At 46.8% G+C, this 25,499-nt stretch overlaps 1 protein-coding gene across 4 annotated transcripts in view; it reads left to right on the forward strand.

The window, feature by feature from the left end:
* Positions 1 to 4,974: 4,974 nt before the first annotated feature.
* The window catches only part of TMPRSS4 (transmembrane serine protease 4), a 34,613-nt gene continuing 14,088 nt past the window's right edge, over positions 4,975 to 25,499 (forward strand). The window contains exons 1-4 of one of the 4 annotated variants that reach the window (XM_045838957.1): positions 4,975 to 5,201; positions 17,427 to 17,549; positions 21,255 to 21,285; positions 24,683 to 24,852. In XM_045838957.1, the coding sequence (XP_045694913.1) occupies positions 24,825 to 24,852 (28 nt within the window). In that variant the 5' untranslated portion in view covers positions 4,975 to 5,201; positions 17,427 to 17,549; positions 21,255 to 21,285; positions 24,683 to 24,824. The remainder of the gene's footprint in view (positions 5,202 to 17,426; positions 17,550 to 21,254; positions 21,286 to 24,682; positions 24,853 to 25,499) is intronic. The other 3 variants (XM_045838964.1, XM_045838950.1, XM_045838941.1) reach the window with 3 other exon arrangements.

Raw genomic sequence — 25,499 nt, forward strand, 5'->3', positions numbered from 1 at the left:
CCCAAGATGTAACTGGGAGGCAGGTCCCCCAAGTTACAGTGTCTGCCTGAGAGCTTGGAGAAGATTGGCTCCATGACATGGGGCCATGCCTGCCCAGAGTCACCATAGCAGCCCAGTAAAGCTGGAAGGATACGAGAGTGCTGGCAAGTGTAGTCAATTGTGGGAGGAGTCAGAAATGGGGCTGCAAAGCAAGCTTGCTGCAGGGATTTAAACCCCGACACTGCAGCCATTAAGGAGGGAGGACCACAGCCAGTGCAGGACAGAATCACTTGGTCTTTAGCAGAGTGGGGGCTCCCACAGCCCTGTGAGAGAGAATCACCATGCAGCTTTGGCAGAGATCCCGGCAACACAGCTGATGGTGCTGAGACCCGAGGAAGGCCTACCAGTCGAGCACAGATTACTGGGAAGAACTGGGGGCTGCCTGAGCCTCGGACTTCTATTTCTTTTCCTGAGATATGGTACCCCAGACTGGGAAAGAGGGGAAAGGAAGGACTGTGTGTGTTTGTGGGTCTTTTAAGGGACTTTGGGATTTTGATGAAGACATTAGGTCACTACTTTAAGTCTGTACAGCATTAAATAAACATTTCTTTTCCTTTTCACAAATCTCTGGCATTGAGAGATGTCTTTCCTATAAAGCAGCGGACATAACGAACCTGGGGGGTTCCTTTCGGTAATAGTTATTGCCCTTTGGCCCCCTTGTGTTCTGTAACAATAGTGTTACAGAACAAACAAGGGGGGTGGGGCCTGGGACAATATACTATTATTGAAAGAAGGCCCCGGGTCCGTTATGTCCTCCGCTCTAGGAAAGATGTCTCTCAATGCCAGAGATTCGTGAAAAGTAAAGGAAATGTTTATTTAATGCTATACAGACTTCAAGTAGTGACCTAATGTCTTCATCAAAAATCTTAAAGTCCCTTAAAACACCCACAAACAGACACAGTCCTTCCTTCCTTCCCCCTTTGCCCAGTCCAGAGTACTGTATCTCAGGAAAGGAAAATGAAGTCCATGGCTCAGGCAGTCCTCTGGTTCTTAGTTAGTCCTCCATCTCGACTGGGAGACCTCCCTGGGTTCCCGGCACCCTCGGCTGAGTCGCCGGGATCTCTGCTAAAACCAGGTGGTGGTTCCCCTTCTAAAGCTGTGGGGGTCCCCGCTCTGTCCAGGCCTCGTGGTTCTCCCTCTCAGGGCTGCGGGAAGGGGAAGAGTCCCCACTCTGCCAAAGCTGTGTGGTTCTCTCTCTCTCAGGGCTGTGCATGGTTCTCTCCCTCAATGGCTGAGGTCCTCCCTATTCTGCTAAAGCCGCATGGTTCTCTCCTCCTCAGGGCTGCGCTTGGCTCTCCTTCTCAAGGCAGCATGGTTCTCCTTCCTAAAGCACCACGGTTCTCTCTCTCCAATGGCCGCCAAGTCTGGGTTTTAAATCCCCGCAGCCAATCTTCCTCTGCACCCTCATTTCCGACTCCTCCCACACTCGGCTTCACTTGCCAGAACTCGTATCCTTCCAGCTTTACTGGGCTGCCATCTTGAGTCTGGGCAGGCATGGCCCCATGTCCTGGAGCCAATCTTCTCTGAGCTCCCACGCAGGTGCTGTAGCTTGGGGGATCTGCCCCCAGTCACGTCTTGGTGGGGAAGTTACTTCCATTCCCCTGGCTCAGAGATGATCACAGCTATTTAACATATCCATGCAACCAGCCAAAGGCTATAGATATGTTAAATGACCATGCCAGAGGGTAGCTGCAAGGCTGTTGCTATGAAAAACAGCTCTCAATGGCCCTGCTCCATTTGTCCCTTCCCCCAACCCACACCCTGGGTGGGGGGATGGAGACATCTTAAAATCTCCTGGACACCTTGAGTTCTGGACCCCATTTCAAATGCCCATTTGGGGTCCCCCCTCTTGGCTGCACCCTGTAACAATAGTGCAGATTCAGTAGGCACTGGGGGGGCACCTGAGAGTCTGCATTTCTAACAAGCTACCCGGTGATGCCAATGCTGCTGGTTCCACAGACATGCCTTGAGCAGGAAGGATCTAGAGGGCTAGCTGCCCCCAGGAGCTCCCACTTTTAATAAGGAAAGTGCAGTAAATGTGCAGACTGAGCTCTCCAAGGCAAGAGTTATTTTTTTCAATCACAGTGTCTAACCAGAGGGCCTGATAACACCATAGAAAATATTTCTTGGATAGATGGATGGATTGTGAAACACATATGGATGGATAGGTGGATGGTTGCTGATATTAAGATCAAATGTGCAATCAGAAACAACTGGCAAATAATATACTGCCCTATAAATTACATATTTAGGTAAAAAATGTCTTAGGGGGAAATGGAGAAAAGGAAAAGGAAGGAAGAAAAAAGAAGGGAAGAGAGGGCATTGAAAGATGAAAAAGGATCTCTGAACCCCCAAAGAGTTTTCACCTCTCCTAGAACTTCTTTCTAATGTAGTCAAATGAATGGCTGAGTCATATACCTTCCAGCAGACTACATGGTACATGTTCAAGGCCTGTGTCTTTTATTTTTTAAGCCTTGGTGTCTGGCACAATAGCTGGCTCTAGCAGAAGCTCCATAAATACCATTCTGTGATGAATAGGGCTAACAGCTCCATTCATGAAGTCTCTTTTAGGAGCCAGACACTTCACAGGGATTATCAGATTTAATCCTCAAAACAATTTTATGAGGCCAGTGCTATTATGTTCCCCATTTTATAGATGAGGAACGTGTAGCTCAGGAGAATTAAGTAAAATGCCCACAGCCACACAAACAATCAGTAGTTGGGATTGGGACACAGGACTCCAGGCCACCACAGCCCGTGCTCCTGACCAAGTGACAGCCATGTTTGGTAAAGCCTGAAGGTGCTCCTTTTTGAGATGCTCCTTTTAAGAAGAAAGTACACCCCAAAAATATGCTGCAAAATTTGCAAAAACATATGAACATATCATGGGGGCCCTCCTGTCCTTGGTGAGTTGTACAAGGGAGGGGCTCTGTGGCTTGGGCTTTGTTAGCTACATGCCAACACTGCCTCTCATCTGGACCCCCATGCTGGACACAAGAGCTAAAGGAAGAGGAAAAGGAAAATTGGTTGAAGAAAGAAAGGAAGAGATAAAAGGGGGGCAAAAGGGAAGAGAGGCAGGAGAATAAAACAGGAGAGGGATCTAAAGAGATGGATCGAAAAGAGAAAAAGCACTCAGGGCAGGGCAGGGCAGGACAGTAAGGGGCTGGGGGGAGCTACAGCTGCCTCTGATGAATCCCTCATTCATCAGAGGTGAAGGTGGGGTTCAGCCAGCTGCTCCCACCTGGACCCTGGGTGGAAGGGCCCTTTGCTCTGTCCAGGCCTCTATGCCTCTACATATATACCTTGCAACCTACTCCTCCAGCATTATAGTGACCCTGCTGACATCCTACCCAAGCCTCTCCCCAGGCTCCCAAACCCCCAGAAGGTAGACTGGAGCAGGAGCCAGAAGGGCTGAGTAATCGCCCTCCAAACAGCCGCACCCATCAGTGTTTTTCCAGTAGAAAAAAAAAACCTGGGGCCAGATATTTAGCCTGGCACATACAGGAACAAAAGAGGAGGAAAGCTTGTTCCAGGGTAGCCCACTAGCCTTTCACTGCCCCACTGCTGGGTCATCCTCAAAAAAGGAGATGCCCGCCTGGGTCTTTGCAGCCTGTGCCCTTAAGTCACCTGTTCTGAGATCACAGACTCTTGACTCTACCCAAAACTTCCAACTCTAAAGGCTACCAACCTAGAGTGGAGAAGTATTGGGGAAGCATGTTAGTTCAAAAGATTCTCCAGACTAACCTCAGATCTCTCCTGCTCAGAGAAAAGTCCAAGGCCACACTGCACTGAGCAGCTGAGATCTGGCCAACAGTCAGTCAAATCTACCTTATATTTCTTCTCAGATGTCACCTAGGTCTTCCATGAGCAATATCTCCCCAGATCATGTAGGGGAGCTTTCAGACACTTGTGTTATATTCAGCCTCTTCACATGGCTGGTAGTTGTAGGAGAATGAGGTGCAAGCCTCAAGTCTGCCCCCAAAACTGGTATGATTTAAGGGCCAGTCACCTCATGAGCCATGAGCTATGATTTCCTCAACTGTCACGTGGGAACAAAATATTCCTTACAGGATTGTTGTAAGAACTAAAGAGATGACACACAGATGCATGTTTTCAATGGAAGGGCAAATGCTCAAGTCTAACCTGTGCTGATCTCCAAAAGGGGCCAAGGCTGAGAAATGGAGGAAGATCTGGATTTGTTCAGAATCCAACACTCATTTACTATGTGATCTTGATACTTGATTTTGCCTCTCTAGAATTTAGTTTCCTCACCCACAAAAGGAGCAGGAGAAGATAGTTGCCCAAGACTCCTCCAGCTCCACAGTTCCAAGGTCTTGCCTTCACATATCCTAGCCAGGGGCAGGGCAGGCCTCAGGGTGTAGCAGGATGTGAATTATAAATTACCCTGCCAGGAGGGAAGACCTGGGTCTGAGCCACAGCACCAACAGTGATATTCAGGATGTTAAATAACTGGTGAGGCAAAGTCAAGAAGCTCTTGGGTGGCTGGTAACGTTGTGTATGAGCCCTGCATGGGAAAGCTTCGCACCTGGGGGCCAGGTTTATCCCATCTCAAGGGATGGAAACAATCCAGTTCCACTGGGCAGTAAATTTTGTCATCCCAACCCCCAAACTCCTCCAACTTATTACAACCCGAAACAAAAACATTCACACAGGTGAGAAATCATGAAACTAGGAGAAAGAGAGCCTTTTAACATCACTGTCAGCCAACATCAGGTTGGGTGGAGTAATTCAGGCAGGAAGGCTTTTGTGACAACTAGGTGTGCCACTTGTTCTAAGGTAAAGGGCCTATGAATGACTCCAGGTGTTGCTCCAAGCCCTAAGATGGATATCAGGTTACAAGACACATAATCATTCCAGTTTAGCAACTTCAGCTGTAGGGTTGTTCTAATTAACCTGCACCACAGTCCCCAAATCACTCCTGTAATACTGCAGAGGGAGCTGGACAGATCATTAAGGGGAAAGAGATGCTGGACACAAGGGACCAAGGCCTGCTCTGCACTAAGGCTTCTTCCAACCAGTGCTGCTGGGGATCTCTGACCTGCTGACCAGCCAGGAGCCCACCAGGGGAGGACCTCCTCCTGATTTCAGTTGCTGATCTCAGCTCCCAGCCATCAAGAAATCAAGATCTCAAAACCAGCATGGTGAGTGTGGGGCCCTCTGCATGAGGGTGAGGGTGAGGGTGCATGGTCTCCCCACAAAGAGTCTTCAAGGCAGCCTGAGAGGTTATCATCAGCTGAGAATTTTATAACACCCTCCAGGTTAAAAAGAGGTCACACCTGCATTGACGCCACACTCCAGCCCCTTACCTCTTTCAGTACCCACCTGCCCTGCTCTCTTCCTCCCCTCCAATAGCCCTTGCACCAGCAGCAAGGCAATCGAAACACTGAGGCCAGACCTATCCTTTCTGACTATTCTCCCCCTGAATCCTACCTGCTCTTTTGCCCACTGACTTCTGGTCTGTTAGCTAGAGGCTGGTACTTTTCTAAGAGCTGGGGGCTGTTTTGATGCCACAGGGGCCTTTTGCCACTTCCTTGGAGAAACTGGCTCATTTTCTTTTTAAAGAAAACAGTGGACAGCTGCCTCAAAACAATCTAGAGTGCCTGTGGGGATCTTCCTTTCAGTCTCTTTTTTGGCCCTGTCCTCTCTCCCCCCTTCTCTGAACACTTGACCTGCTTCACTGTCTTGAGGCAAAGAGAATAAATCCCAGACATCTGAGTACACAAAGGGGAGAGATAAAGTAAATGGTGAGTGTGAGAGAGGACCCAGGGAATCTTCCTTTTCCAATCGTTCACCAACATGCACAGTTGCCCAACAATTAACATGAAAATGAGAGGGGAGGGAAGGGACCAGAAGGGAAAGGGGAGCATCCCCTCAAAGAGGAAAAGAGGTGACTTACTGGGGCCCCTCAGATGACTCCTGGCCTGAGCACTTTCCATGGGACTCCTCTGAAAAGCCTGGCAAAGTTCTAGCCCTAGTGCTTAGGTGGCTGAGGGTCAGAAAGGGGTGGGGCTTGCCTGAGTCACACAAGATGCCCAGGTCCCCATCCAAGGAAGCTCCCAGAAGCCCAGCCTGTGTGCCGAAAAGCTGCATCCCGCTGGGGCTCTCAGAAGAGAACAGGAAATAGTGCCAACCCACCTGGCTGTGAGTTGCCCTGAGGAAACCTGGGGTTCCTCTTGGGGGAGCAATGCAGACGACAGTAGTTTCTAGGGCAAATAACTAGAGCACTAACTATAGAATCAAAAGGCCAAATAGCCAGCTCCCTTGGAAGCATATTAGTCTTGAGACTTTAGTCTTTCTAAGACTCATGTTCTCCCTCTGTAAAATAGAAATATTATCCACACACACCCCCATGCACACACACAACATCAATGGAAAAGCTGAATACACTAATAATGTATGTGAATAGGCTAAAAACCATGAAGTCCTGTGCAAATGTAAGGATTATGACTGAAGAGGAATTCGCTCCAGGAAATGAATGACAGGTCAGTGGCATGGCCAACCCTACACTTCACCATTCAGGAAAGGCATTATGTAAGTGAGGGAAGGCAGGTAGGCATGCTATGGTATAGGGACCATGCCTGGGGCCCCAAAGGCAAGGCAGCAACATGGGCAGGATCCATGGTAAGACCAGGAAGCCTCTGGCCCCTGAGCTAGGCATGAAACTACCCTGTCATCTTCTTCTAGTGAGGCCAGGACAGTCATAGTTCCCAGCACTGGGAAAAGATAGGACACCTCCTGCCCAGGCCCACCCTTCTCTTCCCCTTCCCCTCCCTGCCTCCTGCCACACCCATCAGGTCCTTCCTGGGACTGAGAGTCAGAGTTCTACAGAGTTGCTGTTTCTTAACAATGGTTCTCACTTGAGCCTATTCAATGAGGTGTGCCTAGTGAGAGCAGGAGGTGGAGAAGGCCATGTGTGGAGATCTGAACACAATCTCTGTCCTGGAGGTGAATGTGTCCCTTGACACCTAGGCTGCATCTGAGCCCTGAATGGAAGCCCAGGCTTTATGACCAGCCATCCTGGTCTTGATCAGCATTTCCCAAGGGGCCTCCCATACCCCAGGAGCCACCAGACTAGAGTGTTCAATGCTTGAGGTCAATTCCAATCTCTGGCTGCTATGGAGGAAGCAGGTTCTCCTACCCTCTCCTCCCACCTTGCCAGCTGGTACAGACCAAGGGGTTCACTGGGCTTGGCTGGGACTAAGGAATGAGGCAGGTCAGCAGGCCAGCCTGCTGGCAGCAGGGATCTGGGAGCATGGGCAGGGTCCACCCCAGATGGAGGCAGAGTCCAGGAGCCCACTCAGGCCTGGTGGATGTCATTCTGGGCTGCCTAAAATGGGTGGACAGTAAAAGACCCAAGAGGGCAAGATAAGCAAAAGAAGGCTAGGCCCTGCCTGTTCTCCAGGACCCCTCACTACCTGGGGGTGAGAGGGGAGAGGTTCTTGATTCCACTATGACCCCCAAAGTAACTTCATCCTTCCAACCACCACTTAATCAGTCCTTGCTATTGACTACCTCCAGGTGGCTGGAGCGGGTTGGGGACAATAGGGTGCAATGCATATGTTCTTCCCTGGAAGTACTCAGAATGCAGAGGTAGACCACTCCATAAGAAAAGGGTACTAAGAGAGTGTGACCTTGTATTACCTATGGTATTGGATAGGTGACACGAGGGGTCATACAATAGGTGACACAAAGTACCCCAGGGGCAGAAAAGGGAGTAAATTCTCTCTAGGGTAGTTGGGGAGTTGTCCAAAAAGAGAAAGTACTTTTTCTGGACCTTGAAAGGTGAGCAGGCTCTCTCCAAGCAATATGAACAGGAAAGAGTAGCAGTGGGGACAAGGAGGATGGTGCTTTGGCTAGAGAGCAACAGGCCTGGGGAGCGGGGCAGGGAGGAGGGCATAGCTAAGGTCAGGGGCCCCCATGGCATAGTCATGCAGGCCCCTACATTAAGCTCAGGTTCAGGGTTCCCTGGAGCCCAGTGGGGCTGGGCCAGGGAAAGGCCCCAACAATTGACAGGGTCTCATGTTTGGGCCCCCTCCAGAATTTGGCCCAGACCACCCTTCCCCTACCAGGCAGGGAAGCAGGTGTCTAGCCCCATTCATTCATCCACAGAATAGGTGGCATGCCTCCTCAGTACCAGCACCAGCCATGCTGGTAGGAGGAAACAGACAGGGGTCCTGCTCTTAGTGTCCAGAGAGGGTGGGCGTGGAGAGAGAGATAGGGGGTTATCAAACAATCATCTAAACTCATGTTTAACTAGCAACGACTGAAACTCAGGGCACTCTGAGTGTTCTACCAGGCCTGTGACCTTGTTGAAGGTCAGAGGAGGATGAGGGCTGCATGTGAGCTGGGAGGGTAGGGAGAATGGGGCATTTCAGGCAGAGGGAACAGCATATACAAATGTGGAAGCACCACCTCCAGGCCCTCTTCCCTGTCTGAGGGTTCTTCTCTCCTACCCTAGGGGTCAGCTCTGTGCCTGGCTACTGACAGGGAGAAGTGAAGTAAGGCCTTCCCCCTGCTTCAGGCCTCTTTCCTCCTCAGTCTTCCTCTGTACAGCTGAGAAAGCCAGCAGTCACCTGCAGCAAATGACCCTAGCTTGTCCCTATAACAAAGCCCAAGGGAATCTGAGGAGCTGAATATAGGAAATGAGGAGAGATGACTGCAAGGCAGAGGGGGTAATAGGGAAAAGAAACGAGGGTTCAGGAACTCTGGACAAACTTTCTGAAGCCCCAGAGACAACCCAGAACAGCAGGAGATGAATGCAGGCCTCTCAGACTTCCCAGACAGCTCTTTACCCTCAGCCTCCCTTCTTGCTCACCTGAAAGCATCTGCCTCTGTAAACACCTCAAATTCCCAAGCAATGATTGCCCAAAATAGTTAATTCCCTCAAACCTAAAGTACATTCATCTGCTACATATTTTTATAAACTTGCTGCCACCAGACTGTGACCTTCTTTAGGTTGGAGTCTATGTCTTTTCCATTTTTTAGCCCCAAACCTAACAAGAGCTGGCATACAATAGGCAACTGTTATGTTTGTGAATGAATGACAAACAAGTGACCAAGACTGAATCCCCTATAACCAGCTATCTGATTTACCTGACACTGAAGACAAGATAAGCCAAAGCCAATTGGAAAAAAATGCCAAATTCTACCAAAGGTGTTACCTAGGTGTTTTCAACCCAGACAGGACTTGGGTGAGGGAGGGACAGGCCTGAGCCCACCCAGAAACCCCAGTGGTAAAGAAGAGAGAAAGTATGTGAGCAGAGCCAATGTGGCAACCCCCCTGAGACTCTATCGTGATTGCAGCAGAGAAACTTGTAAACAAGACTCAATCCCTCAGTGCCTCTCCCCTGCCCTTCCCTCCCAGAGCAGCATCCAGCTTCCTAGAATAATCTACATGCAGCCAGAGACAGCAGTTGTCCTGGATAGGAATCTATCCAGGGGTGGCAGCAATGTCTTTCATCACAAAATACCCTGCACATAGGTAGGCCTGGGTTCTGCCTGCTGGTGTGGCTGAGCCCACAAATGCTTTAGGCATTTTCTGCAATCTCAATTTCTTCCTTTATAATATGCATTCATGCATTCAGCATGAATTCCCTGAGCATATACTATGTGCTACATGCTGACAAGACCCTGTGAGAGATTCAGAGAAGAATATACAAAATTGAAGTTGTCAGTTCCATATAATCCATAGGTGGAACAGAGGTATCTGTTCCCCTACCCCAGGTAGAGTGGAAATTTGTTCAACCACAGATGTCAGCAAGAAGGGGGAAGTGTAGCTGAGGTCACCTTGCCTTATCTTTACCTCATTCCCACCCTGACACTGGTCTATCCCAACTCAGAGAGGAGGGTCCCTGCCAGGCTGTTTAGAGGAACTATCTTGATGAGTAGAAATCACTAGTGGTCTTAACGAGAATAACAACTGCAACCACAACTCATCTCCACCCCAATGTAGCAAGTACAGCATTTTGAGGCTTGGGAAGCACATTTGCACCCAGAATCACCTCAACTCTGGAAGGCATCATGATCCTCATTCCACAGATGAGGAAATAGAGTCTCAAAGAGCTTAGGTGACTTGAAAAGGGTCACTCCACCACGAAGAGTTGGGGCTGAGCTCTAGGACTTCAATATCAAGTGCCCTGCTTTTCCATTATGCCCTCCTTCTCCTCTAATATGTGTAACTACAAGACCTGAACTGAAGCTAGAACTTGAATTTGAAACAGAACTAGAAACTGAAGAACCAGGGGTCCTCACTTCCTTACCTAGAAGCTGATGGATTTTATAATAAATTGTTCATTGAGTGAAGACTGCATCAGCTGGCACAGCCAACTACAGGAAAGACAGTTTTGTTTTTGTAAAGACACTGCATCCCTCACTACTCTACCAAAGGTCACTAAGGAGATTAAAAAAAAAAAAAAACCCTCTTAGATAAAGAAAACATAGACTGTTAAGAAGACAGAGATCTAGTTTTACACCCAGTGCTGCTTAGGAAAACAAAACCAAGTTACCATGAGATGATGAAGGATAGAAACTGATTTAAAGAGAGAACAATTTTAAGTTAACCAGACCTAAAAGGAGTCATCTGTGGGAGGATTCAACCAAAGAAGTTCTAGACTAAAGCAAGCCCTTCAGAATCACCAGCCCTAGGAAAGGACCTCTGAGGTCTTCTAGAAAAGAGGTTTCCCCAAATTAGTTTCAGCCTCACAGCCCTTTGCCCCACTGACGTCTAATGTAGAACCAACATGTGGAAAACAGAAAAAAACCAGAGATGCAGGACTGTGATGCCCACCCACTCCTGCTCCGCTTCCCTCCCTTTGCAACAACCTCTGCCCCTCCTCCCACCCCAGGGTGCTGTGGAACCCTTATGTGGCCTTGCCTTTGTTGGTGGAAATCTCCTTCACCATCTAGCTTCTACTCACACACCTTCTGTTGCTTAAAATAATCTTCCCTGTGCCAAGAGAAAGCAGGCCCTCTTACTTTCCCCATTAATCCCCAGGATCATCTTTGCCTCTTTCTTGAGATGGCCTTTCTCATTTTTTGTGTAAGGTTTTGTTTACTTTTAGACAGATGGGTAGGGAGGAAGAAAAACAACGATGTGAAAGAAAACATCAATCAGTTGCCTCTCATACATACCTAGTGAGGGACTGAACATGTAACCCAGGCATGTGCCCTGAACAGGAATTGAACCTGCAATCTTCCACTTTATGGGATGATGCCCAACCAACTGAGCCACACTGGTCAGTGTGGCCCTTCTCATTTTAAAGGTCTATAGTTGTGCTAATGTAGGTCTTCACTTCTCTGGACTGCACCCTCCACCCTTTGTTCATAAAGAGGTGAATAAATGTCATATGACATTACTTCAGGTCCCCTAACTGCCTGGGTCACTCTCCTCCAGTGTACTCTAGCCCATCGATTCCCCTCCTGAAATCAGGCCCCGTGACCTAGTGAAACCATAAAAATAGCACCATTTGTTGAGCTCCTTTCACATACATGCTCAGCCCTCTATTAGGCAATAATTAATGATTTTTTGAGTATCTACTATGCCTAGCACTTGCTAGGTTCTGTATTGTTATTAATTACTAATAAAAAGAATAGAATAGGCACTCCATGGGCACAAAGACTGCTGCTTTTGTTCACTGTTGTATATTCGTTCAACCAGGCCCCTAAAACAGTGCCTGGTTGAATGAATCAAGTATTATTTTATAATTTTCATTATTATTACTAATATTAATTGTATTCTTACTATGTATGTACCAGGCAATGTGCTATATGCTTTCAATAAGCACATTGATCTCATTAAGAGAAAGACTTTTTTTTCTTTCTCATGAAATTGAGGCTCCCAGTGGTTAATTTGCCTAAGGCCTGTGCTCCATCCACTGTAAAATAACCTCCCCTGGCAGACAGCAGCCCAGCAAGGAAACCTTCATGAAGCACACACAGAGTATTCTAGTGTCGAGAAAGTGGTAAAGAGGCCTTTGTTAAGAGGAACTTATGCAATTGCAAAGTGATAGATGCAGGGAAGTCACTGACAAACCACTGAAGCACTATTTGGAAGATCCACATTCAGTTCACAGGAGTGACCTGGAGTTACCACAGACCTTGATGAGGAGATGGTAGCTCTACTGCAGCTGTCAAACAGTTTCCCAGAGACAGTTTGCTCTGGGACAGATGAGGGAGAATGCTCAGTCTTGCCCTTGCACAGACACACCGGCACCCCCTCCTCCAACACTGTGTGGAGTTTCATTCCCCAGGCCTCCAGGGTAACTGCCCATGAGGGGACTATTTTCACATGCTAAACCCCTCTATGTGTAGAGCACTGAGCCAGGTGCACCACATGCATCATCTCAGCTAATCCTCACCAACAACCTGTGAAACAGACTGTATTTTCCCCATTTTACAGATGAGGAAACTGAAACTCAGAAAAACAAAGTAACTTGCCCAGGAGCACATGGCTGGTATGGGGCACAGCAGGACTGAGGTCAATGCTTCTAGTCAGGATGGGCGAGGTAGGACAAGTGGGAATCTAGTTACAATTAGCATTTTGGACTACAAATATGGCCACTGTTTGGACTACAAGTAATATGGTGAGTGAACTCTGACCCAGAAGAGGTGCCTGACATCAGACCAGGAACCACCAATGCTAAGTTGCTTCTTTGTTCACCAAGAACCAATCCTTGGCTCCCGTGAGAAATCCAGCCATATAAAACTCCCACCCTTTCCCTTCTCCCTTGAGGTCTTTTCTTAGCGCCTTCTCCGGGTGGGGAAAACGTGGCCCAGGAGCACAAACTTCCAAAATAAAGCTCATCTACCTGTTTTCAGCTAATTGGCTGTTTATTTCCTTGGCAGGGTCTAAGAAAACCTTACACTTCTGACTCAGAGCTCAGGAGTAGCTGAGTCCACTCTGACCCCAAAGACCAAACAAGGGGGGCCATGAGCAAGCCTGTAAAAATATGAGAGGGCTAAATAGGGTTCTTGTGGGCCTGAAAGGCACGTTGTAACCAGCAGGTGCAGTACCCAGTGGAAGTTTTCCCACTCTCCACTGTTATCATAGTTCTATCATACCTACTTCCAAAGGCACAAACTGGGTCCAGGAAGTGGTAAGTGACTTGCCCAAGGTTGCTCAGCTGGTAAAAAGTAGAGTGAGTCTTTGTAAAACCAAAGCCCCTCTGCCCTCCTACCACTCCCCTCCTCCTTACAGTTCAAAGGACAATTCAGAACAAGTAAAAGTATGATTTTTCAAAGGCTGTATAAACTGTGTGGGATTCTTTCATAAATATCAGACTGCATCATGGATAGTACGTTCTTTGTTCAGGTAAATTGAAATGTTTAGAGAATACTCCAACCTTTAAGATCTATCAGACCTTCCTAAACACAAACTTCTGAGAGTCCCTGTCAGTCTCAGTGTCCTGACCCCTGATGGCTCTCAAGTGTTCCCTTCGGCCGCTGCCCAGGCATTGCCCTCAGGTGTGCAAAGGTGGAGCTTCTTCCTTCCCATCTGACTCTCCTGGGAAGAGAAGGTAAATGGAACTACTACCCTGGGACAGAAAGTTCCTGAGCAAAGTAAAATTGTTGGGAACTCAGACTGGCTGAAGAGAATGTGCCGCCTCCCTGGGACCAAGAGAAAGACCTGGGAAGGATTTATAAGAGCAACAGCTAACAGCAGCACCACCTGGTGTCAAGGGCCCTCCTTTGAGGAACCAGGTCTTCCAGTTCAACTCAACCCAGCAGGCGTGTACCTCACTCCTGCCCACCTCACTGTTTGACATGTGACTTGGTGACAGATAGAATAGTGGCTCTGTGCTTGTGTTTCATTTTCTTCCCTCTCTCCTGGCCCTACCTAGAGTTAAGAGTCATGCTGAAACACAAATGCTGATTCTTCTTAAATGAAGGCAGCTGGGCAGCAGGCTGGCATTGGGATAATAGTGGGCTACCTGACACCTCCTGTCTGCCCAAGGCCCTACCCTGAGCTATTATGTGCTGGGATGGGGGCCAAGGTATTCAGCACAAATTGCCAACAGGTCAGCACCTACGTGGCTTAGAACAAGGCACAATGATTTCTAACATAGCAGCCGAGTCTGAGGTTAGTCCTTAAGGAAAATGTGCTGCTGTAGGACACCCAAACATAAGGTAGAGGAAGTAAGACATTTCCTGAGGCGCTGCACGGGAGAACCTGGATACATACCTGCACATGGCACAGGCAGGATGGGGGGATCTGTCTAGAGACGGGGAACAGTTCAGAGGCTTCCTGAAATCTAGGATGAAGGCTGATGCATCACAACCAGTCTCACCTCAGGAAACTCATGCCCTCCTCTCCTGACTAATGATCACCCAGCCCTCATGTCCCCTCTCCTCACCTTACCTGTCATGCTGAGGCACCCGAGAGAGGTTATTGCTCCAGTCTGGCAAAGATAGCAAACTGCCCTATCCCAGCCACAGGTGGAGAGCAGACAGCTGCCTACTGTCAGGTTGAGGGTAGGATGCAGGTTCAAAGACCAGAGAGCAGTGTGAGGCCCCCTCAGAACAGCCCCCTGAATACCTGAGCCAGAGATGACCAGTGGCCCATCTATTCTGCGCGATGACTAGGAGCAGCCTCTGGTCTCCTGCCTTACCCAGAACTTTCCCCACCCCCTCTCTCCCCTGGGTTTTCCCCCAGTTGTGTCACTGGCCTCAGCAACCTAGCAGCCACCTGACAGGGCCACAAAGGGTCTGTTTATTTCATCACCTAGAAACAACAGCATCCCTGGCTCTAGGTTTTCCCTGGGAGACCTTGGGAAGCTAGGGCTTTAGCTCTCACGGGAGCCTGAATTTTCCACAGACTGAACCAGGCTCAGAAAGGCCCTTTTATGTGCCCCTGCTTTTTGCCCTTCTCCTACACCTCAACCATCCCAGCTCTACCCCCTACCAAGCTCCTTCCAGAACAAGGAATTACAGTAGAAGCATTGCAGAGAGGAAGAGAGAAAAAAGGCCCTGGAAACAGGCTGCTTGGGCTGCTTGGCAAGAACAGCAAACAGAGCAGCTGGCCAGGCTCTCTGTTCCTTCACCTCTGTGAGCTACCACCTCTTCTTCGTCGCATTATTACCGCAGTACAGCACACCCATTTCACCTTGTGGTTTTTAACCTTTTTATCTGCTTCACCAACCCTGAAAGAGAGTTCCCCATTACCCTAGGGGATCTTGAGGTTCAGAGAGGTTGAAGGGCATGCCAAGGCCACACAGCAAGTCAGAAGACAAGACAAGATGAGAAATCATACTCCCCAGGATGGGTCTACAGCGCACTTAATCCTCACCTCCATTTAAAAATAAGAACTTCCCCCACTCCCTCACCCCATGTATTTTGACTCATCATCCCTGAGCTGGAAGGTGGCAGCTGAGCTAAGCCCAACCAGGAGTTTCTCTGGGATCTAAAACATTAGAGCCTCTGGGTAATGGGTAACAAAGGGAAAGAGAAGCAGGTGAGAAAGGTGCAATCCTAATGGAAGAGGAAAAAGAAGGGGTGCTGGTATCAATAAAGACCCTCATTGGTACCAAGCACTACAGTAGGCCCTTTCCCAATACACTCTGAGAGAATGGTCTTCTTACCCCTGTTCGGGAATGACTCGGCAGAGCCAGAAACCAAGCAGAGGTGGGTTTGCCTTCAGACTGAGGGAGGGCTGGGAAGACACTGGTGTAATCTCTGCATGCTGATGGATACTATTTATATGCAACTAGTCTTCTTTGCAGGAGAGTAAAGAATCAAAAGACCGCAGCACCAGCTAGTGACACTTATCCAAATAGGGTCCTGAAGCTGTGGAGAAATGAAAACAACTGTCCATTGGTTCCAAAAGTCTGGCCCTAGGAGCTGCGTTCAATACTTACTTGCTCTGAGGCCATAGTGGTTTTCTGTCCTGTAAATTGGGGATAATTTCTCAGGGTTGTTCTGAGAATTAACTGTAATAGCATTTATGACATATACTGTAAACTATATAACAATACCCAGCTGCAGTAATTAATTGTTCCGCCTCCACATTTGAGTCTTGGATTAATGTTCAGCCACCAGAAAAATACTGAGAGGCAGGGAAAGATGACTCTGAGCTAATCAGGCAATTGGGAGGTGTTTCCCAGGCATCCTTCCACATGCCCACTTCTACCTCCCTGCCCTACTGCCTACCTCCTCCAACTTGAGCCTTCCTGGACTCTGGGCATCCGGGCATTCCTGCCCCTCAGTATTCCAGATAGCAGGAACTTCATTCCCAGAAGTGCCCTAAGTCAAACACTGATTGGGCTGGACCCATGAGTCAGGGCTCTGCACAGACTGATTCAATAGAGCAGACAGACCTGACCCAGTCAGCAGCCCCAACACAAAGGAAAAGGCTGATGCCTTCCCATGGTCTGTGCTGGGCCTGGCCACCGTGGCCAGGGGCTGAATCAAGCTGGGAATAAATGTACCCACACTTCCCTGCCCATCACCCCCAATACCTGTGACCTCCAGCAACTCCCCTTCCCAGAAATTTAGCAACCCATCATCTCTGATCTCTGTGTCAGAAATGTTTGCTAGAGAGACTTCACGAAAAGCCAGAGTGGGCCACTGAATGGAAGAAGTCAGGCAGAAGGAGAAGCAGAGCAGAGACAGAATAGCAGTTGGACTCCTTCAATCCTCAGTGTAGGTAGGCAGCTGCATGTTTATCTTCTCTTTGACCAGCAGGTGCACAGCACTAAATGGGTCATAATCATTGATTTTTCACTATTGGTTCATGCAGGACCCACTTGTAACTCATCAGCCAGTTAGATGGTTTTAACAATGTAATAAACCTCCATAAATCCACCACACAAAACAAAAGTTAGGACTCAACAATAACCTACATCTAATCATGAGATCCTTCTGCTGAGGTAGGTGAGCAAGTCTCTTTTGTTTTCACATCTTGACAAGTCTTGACTGCACATCTGTGGTAGGCCAGAGTATAGTAGAAAGCTCTCACAAAGTCAGCACCACCCTGAACCCCATGTTCATCATTTCCTTGCTTTTTTATGGAGAAGATTCTATGTTCTATGTTGTATTCTGGGACTTACTTTATCTCCAAGATTGAATTGCTAACACCATCTACATTGTTTGTGGCACCATGCTCTATTTGTTTTGACTGCAGCATAATATTCCACTGGTTGGCTATACCATAGTCAGTGTCTTCCAGGCTGGCCTGGGGCTGAGTCTTGAAACTGAGATATTTTCCTTAATTCTTTCATTCAACAAATATTTATTAAATACCCACTATGTGCCAAGCATTGTAGGAGACCCCAGGGATGGAGTAATTATCAAGATAGCCACAGTTCCTCTAATTCTAGCCTGCAGTTTTGGTTCAGTTGATTATATTCTCTTTCTCCTTTGTTTCCAAAAAGGTGTGAAATTTTTCTGTATAACCACTATTCAGCGGAGAGCAGTTGAAAACATGTTAATCAACTAAGTACTGAGTTCACTTCAGTTCCAGGATAAGGAATTCAAGGCCCCAGAAAATGCAGATTGTAAGCATCCTTTGTTCCTTCTGTGTCTCAGCTTCTAGCATATTCCAGGTACATCAAAGGCATACAGTCAATATTTGCTAAATTAATAGTAAACAAAGGGGACTTCCCCTACCTACTTCAACTAATGCAGGCCTTGTATATGCAGGAAGACTCAGGGAAAAAGAATGAGTTGACAGAGGAAGGGCCACTAAATGGATGTCCATGATACCCCCTCCAACCAGCCCCTCTTGTAGCCTTTCACATCCCAGCAATCTGCTCACTAAAAACCCAAGGGCATCCAATCTACTGGCAAAGACTATTGCCTTTATCTATCCACATGCTGAAACTTTCCACCACCAGTGTCTTTCCCCGCTCCTCTTATCCTCCCTTTATCCAGCCACATAGATCTCTGTTCTGTTCCTCCAACACCAAGCTTGCTGCTGCCTCCCTGCCTGCCTGGCTACTTCAAGTCATTCAAGCCTCAGCCCAGAGGCACTCCCTAACCATCCTAACCCCTCCCCTATACCTCCCATGTTAACTATCCATCCAGCCACTGTCTCCTATAACCTGCTTTCCTCTCAGCATAGCACCCATCACTCTCTGATCTTTTCTTGTTTATCTGTGTATGACTTGTCCTCCCCTTACTACTCCCCTTCACCCCCAATCCTTGCCTTACCTGAAGTTAGGACAGTGTCTCACCTGTCTAATATGGGCACTTCTCTCATCCTGCTACAATCATTTCTCATTTGTCTGAATCCACAACTTCAAGAGCAATGCCTGATATAACACAGACACTCAACAAATATTTGTTTAATTTAACACTTAAATATTTCCCTGACTGGGTGGCTCAGTTAGTTGAAGTGTTGTCCCATACACCAAAACATGCAGGTTCAATCCCAGGTTAGGTCACATACCTAAGGTTGTGGGTTCGATCCCAGTCAGGACACTCACAGGAGGCAATTGATTGATGTTTCTCTCTCTCTCTCTCTCTCTCTCTCTCTCTCTCTTTCTCTCAAATCAATAAATATATCCTCAGGTGAGGATTTTTAAAGGGTACTTAATTATTTAATGCTACACATACTGGTTATCAGACAATTGGTATCAATCCTATTAACCCTTAAATTTGACTTAGACAAAGGACTTCGTAAGCTGTTATGTGCCAGTTGTATATAGATTACTGCTGGTATTATTATCACCTGACTCAGTGGCCATAGCAAGGCAGAGTGGCCCAATTCATTCTCGTCACTATTCTGGAAATTGACCCCCATCCAGGCCCTGGTGATGGTGGAGGAAATTGGCTGGAAATGAACTATAGTGCAGAGGCCAGAGTTTAGTTCCATGTAGCAGTCATTTATCCAGTCTTTGCCAGGTAAAAGCCCAATGCAAAACACTGAGGGCACAATGGCACTAACAAATGGCAAAGTGATGTAATAAAGTCCATACCAAATCCTGGAAGGAAGGAAGGGCACAGAGTGGGGACTCAGTGTGTGAGCCAGGCACTGTCCATCCACACAGTAGCACTCAGAAGTAGGTATATTTTCCACACTTTACGGAGGGTAAACCTAAAGCTCAGAGAGGTTAATTATCTTACCCAAAGGCTCACAGTTAATAAGAAGCAGAGCCTGTATTACAACTCAGCCCCTGCAGACTTGGGAGCCTGGCTGTGTCTGCTACATCTCCCAGCTGCCCATGTCCTAGTGTCACCAAAGGACAAAGCCAGGCATATCCCTCCAGCAGACTACAGAGTTTTGGAAGAAAGACCTCCTTCTCCCAATGACTGTGTCTGCCGTGCTCAGCCATGGGAGCAGGTGCCACCTGGGGACCTCGCCCCCATATCTGTAGACACTCACTCCCTCTCAAATGAGATTGGAAAAATCCCCAGCCAGAAATGTCCAGGGTCCTGTGGTTTCTCCACCCACCATGAGTGAACACAGTCAGATCTTCAGATCTTCAACACAACAGCAGTCGAGTCCCTGGGTGGAGACCTAGAGCTTGGCAGATCTGCTGTTCCTAGACTGGGGATTCCATGTCCTGTGCCAGATTTGGAAAGGGAAGAAAGAGAAGAGAGGTTTATAGAAGGCACAGGAGCAAGGGAAGTATTATCAGAAAGCATGAATATTGGAGCACCCTCTCCTGTACCCTTTGCTTTGCAGAAGGGTGTGCAGGTACCTTGTAGATGAGCCTTTGTGTGTGGCCCCTTCCCATGCATGCCCCTGACTGCACCGAAAGTGGTGTGACTAAGTGGAAGCACAAAGCCTTGCATTTTATTGTTTATGGGTATCACTGGTGACTTAAAACTACACTCACAGAAATGCCTTAGTGCTCTGGTAGTTTTGTATGTTTGTCTGCCTGTTTGTTTTATTAGGTGTAATATATATTCAGTAAAGTGTTCAGATGTAAAGTATACCACTCAATAATTTTTTACATATATATACCCCACATAGCCAAGCCTTAGATCATAAAATGGAACACTACAGTACAGAAGGCTCCATTATGTTCCTTTCAATAATCTTCCTTACCTTGCCAGTGGTGACCACTATTCTGAATTCTATCACCATAGATTAACTTTGGCATTTACATTTTATATAAATGAAACCATACAGACAATGCTCTTTTGTGTCTAGTCTCTTTCCTTCATTATTATGTCTGAGATTCATCCATTTGTCATTGCATTTAGCATTAGTTCTTGTCCATTGCTGAATTATATTCCATTATATGAATATACCAGTGATTGATGTCTTGGGGTTTTCCAATTTTTAGCTATTATGAATGAAGCTATTATAAGCACTAATGTACAGGGTTTTTTTCTAGATATATGCACTTGTTTTTCTTGGCTATAATTACTGAGTCATGGAATCATAGAATAGTCATGTGTTTAGCTTTAGTAGATTCAGACAAATTATTTTCCAAAGCATTTCCAAACCAATTTACACTCCCACCAACAATGTATGAGAATTCCACTTGCTCCACATCCTCATCAACAGTGTTGTCAGCCTTTTTAATTTTAGCCATTCTGGTCTATATAGAGATATTTCATTGTGGTTTGAACTTGCTTTTACCTAATGAGTAATGACAGTGAGCATCTTTTGGCACTAATTGGCCACTGGAATAACCCTTTTGTGGAGTACTGTCAAGTGCTTACAGAACTACATCTATAAAAAAAAACAAATGGCCCAGGCCAGATGGCTCAACTGGTTGGAGTGTTGTCCCATACACCAAAAGGTTGTAGGTTTGGTCCCCAGTCAGGGCGTGTATAGGAGGCAACCAATCAATGTCTATCTTTCTCTCCCTCCCTCCCTCCCTCCCTCCATCTCTCTCTCTCCCTCTCTCTTTCTCTCCCTCTCTCCATTCTTCTCTTTGTGAAATAAATAAAAACATATCCTTAAGTGAAGATTTTTTAAAAAGTGGACAAATGATGACAAAACAGGCAGTAAAGCAGAATCATCTTAAGAAATTCAGCAATACACACAACAAGGCAGTAACTGGTCATTTCACCAACTGCTAACTATTTGCTACAATTAGTAAACTGGTTGTACCAAGACATATAGACATATAACTGAATCTTATATTTTGAACCAATTATTTGGATACCACAGAGATCCTTCAACTTAGATTCAGCAGGGAGAAGGAAATGCAGACAAAGAAACAAGAACCTCCCCTGGGCTGTTAGCCCCAAACTGAGAGGTTTCTCCTTCAATTCACTGACTATTTTTCATTCATTTACAGGATCCTGACAGTGATCAACCCCTGAACCTTGGTAAGCTCAGTTATCACATAGACACTAACCCCTCTTGCATGGCCCTCACTACTACCTCCAAGTGTTAAATGCTATGGGAGACATCCATCTACCCATCCACTCATCATACAACAACACTATTAAACAACTATAAGACCCAGGATTTATTCTAGAACTAGGAGACATGGTCTCTGGGGAGAAAGGACCAACAAACCTAAAACCCCAAGAGCACTGATTCTTTAATTCACTCATTCAAGTACTCATTCTCACATCCATTCAACAACACTGTGAGAGCCTGCCATGTGCCAGGCCCTGGGCTGAGCCCAGGGACACAATTGTAAATAAGACAGCCAAAGTCCTTGTCCCTGGGGAGTTTACATCTGACCATGCTACCAAGAAAAAACTGGACAAAAGTGTTTTCACTGGTAGATAGAAAATAGCAGGATTTCCCTGACTTACAGGAAAAAAAGTAAGTAAATAGTAAAAGTATTCCCAAATTTAAGAATTTTTTTCCTCCCATTTTGTTTTAATATGGGAGGAAATATTAAATTTCCACTGATACCTACTCCTGATAGCCTCCTGCATCAGTAAAATGATTGAGCAGAAGAAACTAGTATGATCAATTAGGAAATGACCAATCTCGCTTACTTTGACAGCTTATTTATTTCAGGGCTGCAAGTTAATAATTATCACAAATGATATAATCTTCAGCAAGTTTTATACTTTGGAATTTCAGATATCAATAGGCCAAAGTTTCCCTAAAGCACACCAGATGTCCTAGTGCTCCCCGACCTGAGTGAGCCTGAGAACTGCCAACCCAGAAAACAAGTTAAATTTGCTACCAGTGCCCATGGTGAAGAGTTCTGGGAAGGGGGAGATCAGTGCCGAGTGATCAGAGATAGTGTCATGGGTCAGACAGACTTTGACAAAAGCCCTACAGGTGTAAACTGTCAGAAAACAGAAGGAAGGGATGACGATCTCAGTGGTGGAAGGAAGAGCAGGAGCAAAGACTCAAAGGTAAGAATGAATACAGGCTGCATGAAAACCAGAAAGTGAACCTGTTTACATAGAACTGGTGGTTGGCAAGGACTAGCAGCGGGAGGACCCCTTAGCTAGGAGAGTCAGGCTAAATTCCACTGACTTTGAAAGTCCTGAATAGAGCTGGTCCAGATATAGAGGTCATGGGGACCCCTTGAAGTTTCTTGAGCAGGGAAGTTACAGGATAAAAGTCTGGCAGCACTGGGCAGGACTGGCTACAGGAAGGAACAGTGGCAGGCAGGAAGGCTATTCATAGTACAGAGGGTTCATTAACTTAAACCAAGTATGAGACAATATACCAAGAAATCCCTTCCCTTCATGATGTTCTCCCTGAGAACCTCAGAGAGTCAAAGACATTAGGCTCTGGACACGGGAACTTGTCAAGGGGCTCCCAAAAGATCATTCATCTTTGAGAAAATGAGACAACCTTATGTCCCCAGAGGCAGGTGCTCAATAAATAAATCATGCATGAATGAATGAATAAAATGTCACCTGTCCATGGCCACAGGAAAGAGGACAGTTTTGAACACTGACTGCTGGAATTTTAAAAGCAACATCTGCTAACATTATCGATAACCTACTATATGCCAGGTTCTGATAAGAACAGGTAATGCCAGCCCACATCCTCAGGACCTGCGCTCTGTGTCTGTGGCTTAAATTCTCCCTTTGGAGGAAACACAAAATTTCCTGTGCTTTCCCTATTAACAAGTTCAATAATATCAGTACTTACTGTGCATCAGGCTCTGGAAAGTTTCCATTCCCTGATTTTGAAGAGCTGAGGAAAGTGATAGAGGCAGACATAACTAGCCATAATAATTAAAGGCAGAATAAAATCTGACCTGTAACAAAGATGGAGGGATGTGCTTAAGAGAATGGGCAAAGAGCAATTCCTTTATCCATTCAACAAATATTTGCTGAGTGCCTACGGCAAACCAGGCACTGTTCTGGACACCAGGGATTTGGCAGTAAACAGAACAGACAACAATCCCTATCTTCATGGAGTCTTCATGTCAGGCAGGGATGGAAGGATACAGAAAAGACACAAAATGGGTAAAATATAGTGTACATTAGAGGAGATGTGTTTTTTGGGAAAGAAAAAAAGCAAGAAAGGAAGATAGGAAATTTTAGAAGATTGTCTTTTAAATAGGGAAGTCAAGGAAGACCTAATAGAGAAGTGACTTTTGAAGAATAATTTGAAAAGTGAGGGAGCAAGCCATGTGGAAGTGACCAGGAAGAAAGCCTATCTACTGCTTTCTAGGGATTCTCAGTCTTCCTGTGACAACTGTCTTAGTTCTCCCTGGAAAAGTCCCCATGGAACCTCCCCAGCTTATTACCTGCAAGAAGAGTGGACACAGGAGAACCTATCTTTTTCTGATACTTCCTGAGCTTTTTACCACCTCTGTGAATAACAATGTGAAAAGAACAATACAGTTAGTATGACCTCTGCTTTAAGTATCAGTAGGCTCCTGTCTGGTCTCCCGAGTTCCAGACTCTTGTTTCAATCCATCTCTTCACTGATAAAAGATACATCTTGCTAAATGTTAACATGATCATGTGTTCTGCTGCTCATAGCTTCCCAGGTCTCCTCACTACCTTCAGAATAAAATCCAAACCACTAGAATTGTATTCAAAACTCTCTAACAACTGACTTTGCCAGTCCTGCCTTCATAACATGCTGCCACCCACCTCATATCCCAGGCCCACCAGGAGCTCACAGTCCCTAACCCCAGGTCTTTGTCAGTTGCTCCAGCTCCTCCCTCTCCCATCTTCACCTACAGAGGCCCATTTAAGTGCTTTGATGTGTCCAGAGTGATACTGTCAGCTGTGTCTCTGTTTGCTTCTCCCCCAAAATTATAATCTCCTTAAAGACAGGGACCATTCTAGAGACTTGCTGGGTTTTTAATTGAGTTATAAATGCATTCATTCACAGGTACTTATTAAGTCTCTACTAAATACATACTGCGATAGAGGCTCTGCCCTCCTCAAGCTTATAGTTAAATCAACAGATAACTAAGGGAGGAGGATATATGATAGTAAAATGAATGGGCCCTGCCTCTCCAGGGCAGAAGCAAGTCAGATTGGACAGGGTAAAACATCCTAGAACACAGTAAGATAAGACAAGGAAAACAATGCCATGGGCTGGAGGCTCATCTGAAGGGCCCTTGTGAAATAGAAAAGCCTGGGTAGTACAAGGAGGTTGGTGACCATGTGCTGATGAAGCTAAGCCTATGCTGAAGGAGTAAACCCCCCAACGCTAACCAAACTCTCCCCAAAGCATTTTTGCAGCTCAGCATCAGGGGATAGAGGGCAGAAAGACTATGGGCCTTATCAGGGGAGGTCTCCAAGTGCTCTCCACAGGCTCTTCCCCTCTACTTCACAGGTGTCACCCCTCTGCGCAAACCCTGCACTTTCCTGAAGACCTTCAAAAAAGTGGGGATTCCCATCATCACAGCACTGCTGAGCCTGGCAATCATTGTCATCATGGCTGTCCTCAGGAAGTGGCAGCCTTCACACCCTCATTAATGCCCCCACCTGCAACTTCACCCCACAGTAAGTGGCAGCTCCCGCTCACCCCCCCTCATTCAGAGTGATGCCCTCATCTTCCACCCTTCCACCCCATCAGAGTCATAGGCTTGTATTCTGCATAGTGCTTTGTATCCACATGTATGCATCCCCTGCTTTGAAGGGAGCTTCCACTAAGAAAGGAGAAGATGAACTCAGCCCTCATCCATCCCAGATGGCTTCTATACCAAATGATTTCTTCTGTAGAGAGAGCACAGCTGTACATGTTATGAACCCACACAGGTCATTTGCAGGGGGCAGCCATGCCCCCTGCCTCCCCTGTTCCATGTCTACAGATTGAGAGCTGAGTGGATCTGAGCAGTTATACTGGCTAGAGGAGCAAGGAGCATTTCTGCTCTGCCTGAAGAGGGAATAAAAAAAGAGAGGAGGCATCAGGGACCACCCAGGCAGATAGCACCCCTTCCCACCTTTAGCTCTGTCTTCATCATGGACAATGCCTAAGACCCTGTGTGATCTTGGGCCCACCATTCTGTGACAGAAAAAAGTAAAGTGAATAAGCAGGGATTCCCACAGTCCCTCCCTTTCAGTGCCCACATCCTGTGATTAAGTCCTTGCCTTTATCTGCCCCATAGTCATAGCAGGTTTTTGCCCACAGCTTCACACAGGAAGTAAGG

This window comes from Phyllostomus hastatus, unplaced genomic scaffold (assembly GCF_019186645.2).
Source record: "Phyllostomus hastatus isolate PE091 unplaced genomic scaffold, TTU_PhHast_1.1 phas_contig_113, whole genome shotgun sequence".
NCBI classification, from domain to species: Eukaryota; Metazoa; Chordata; class Mammalia; order Chiroptera; family Phyllostomidae; genus Phyllostomus; species Phyllostomus hastatus.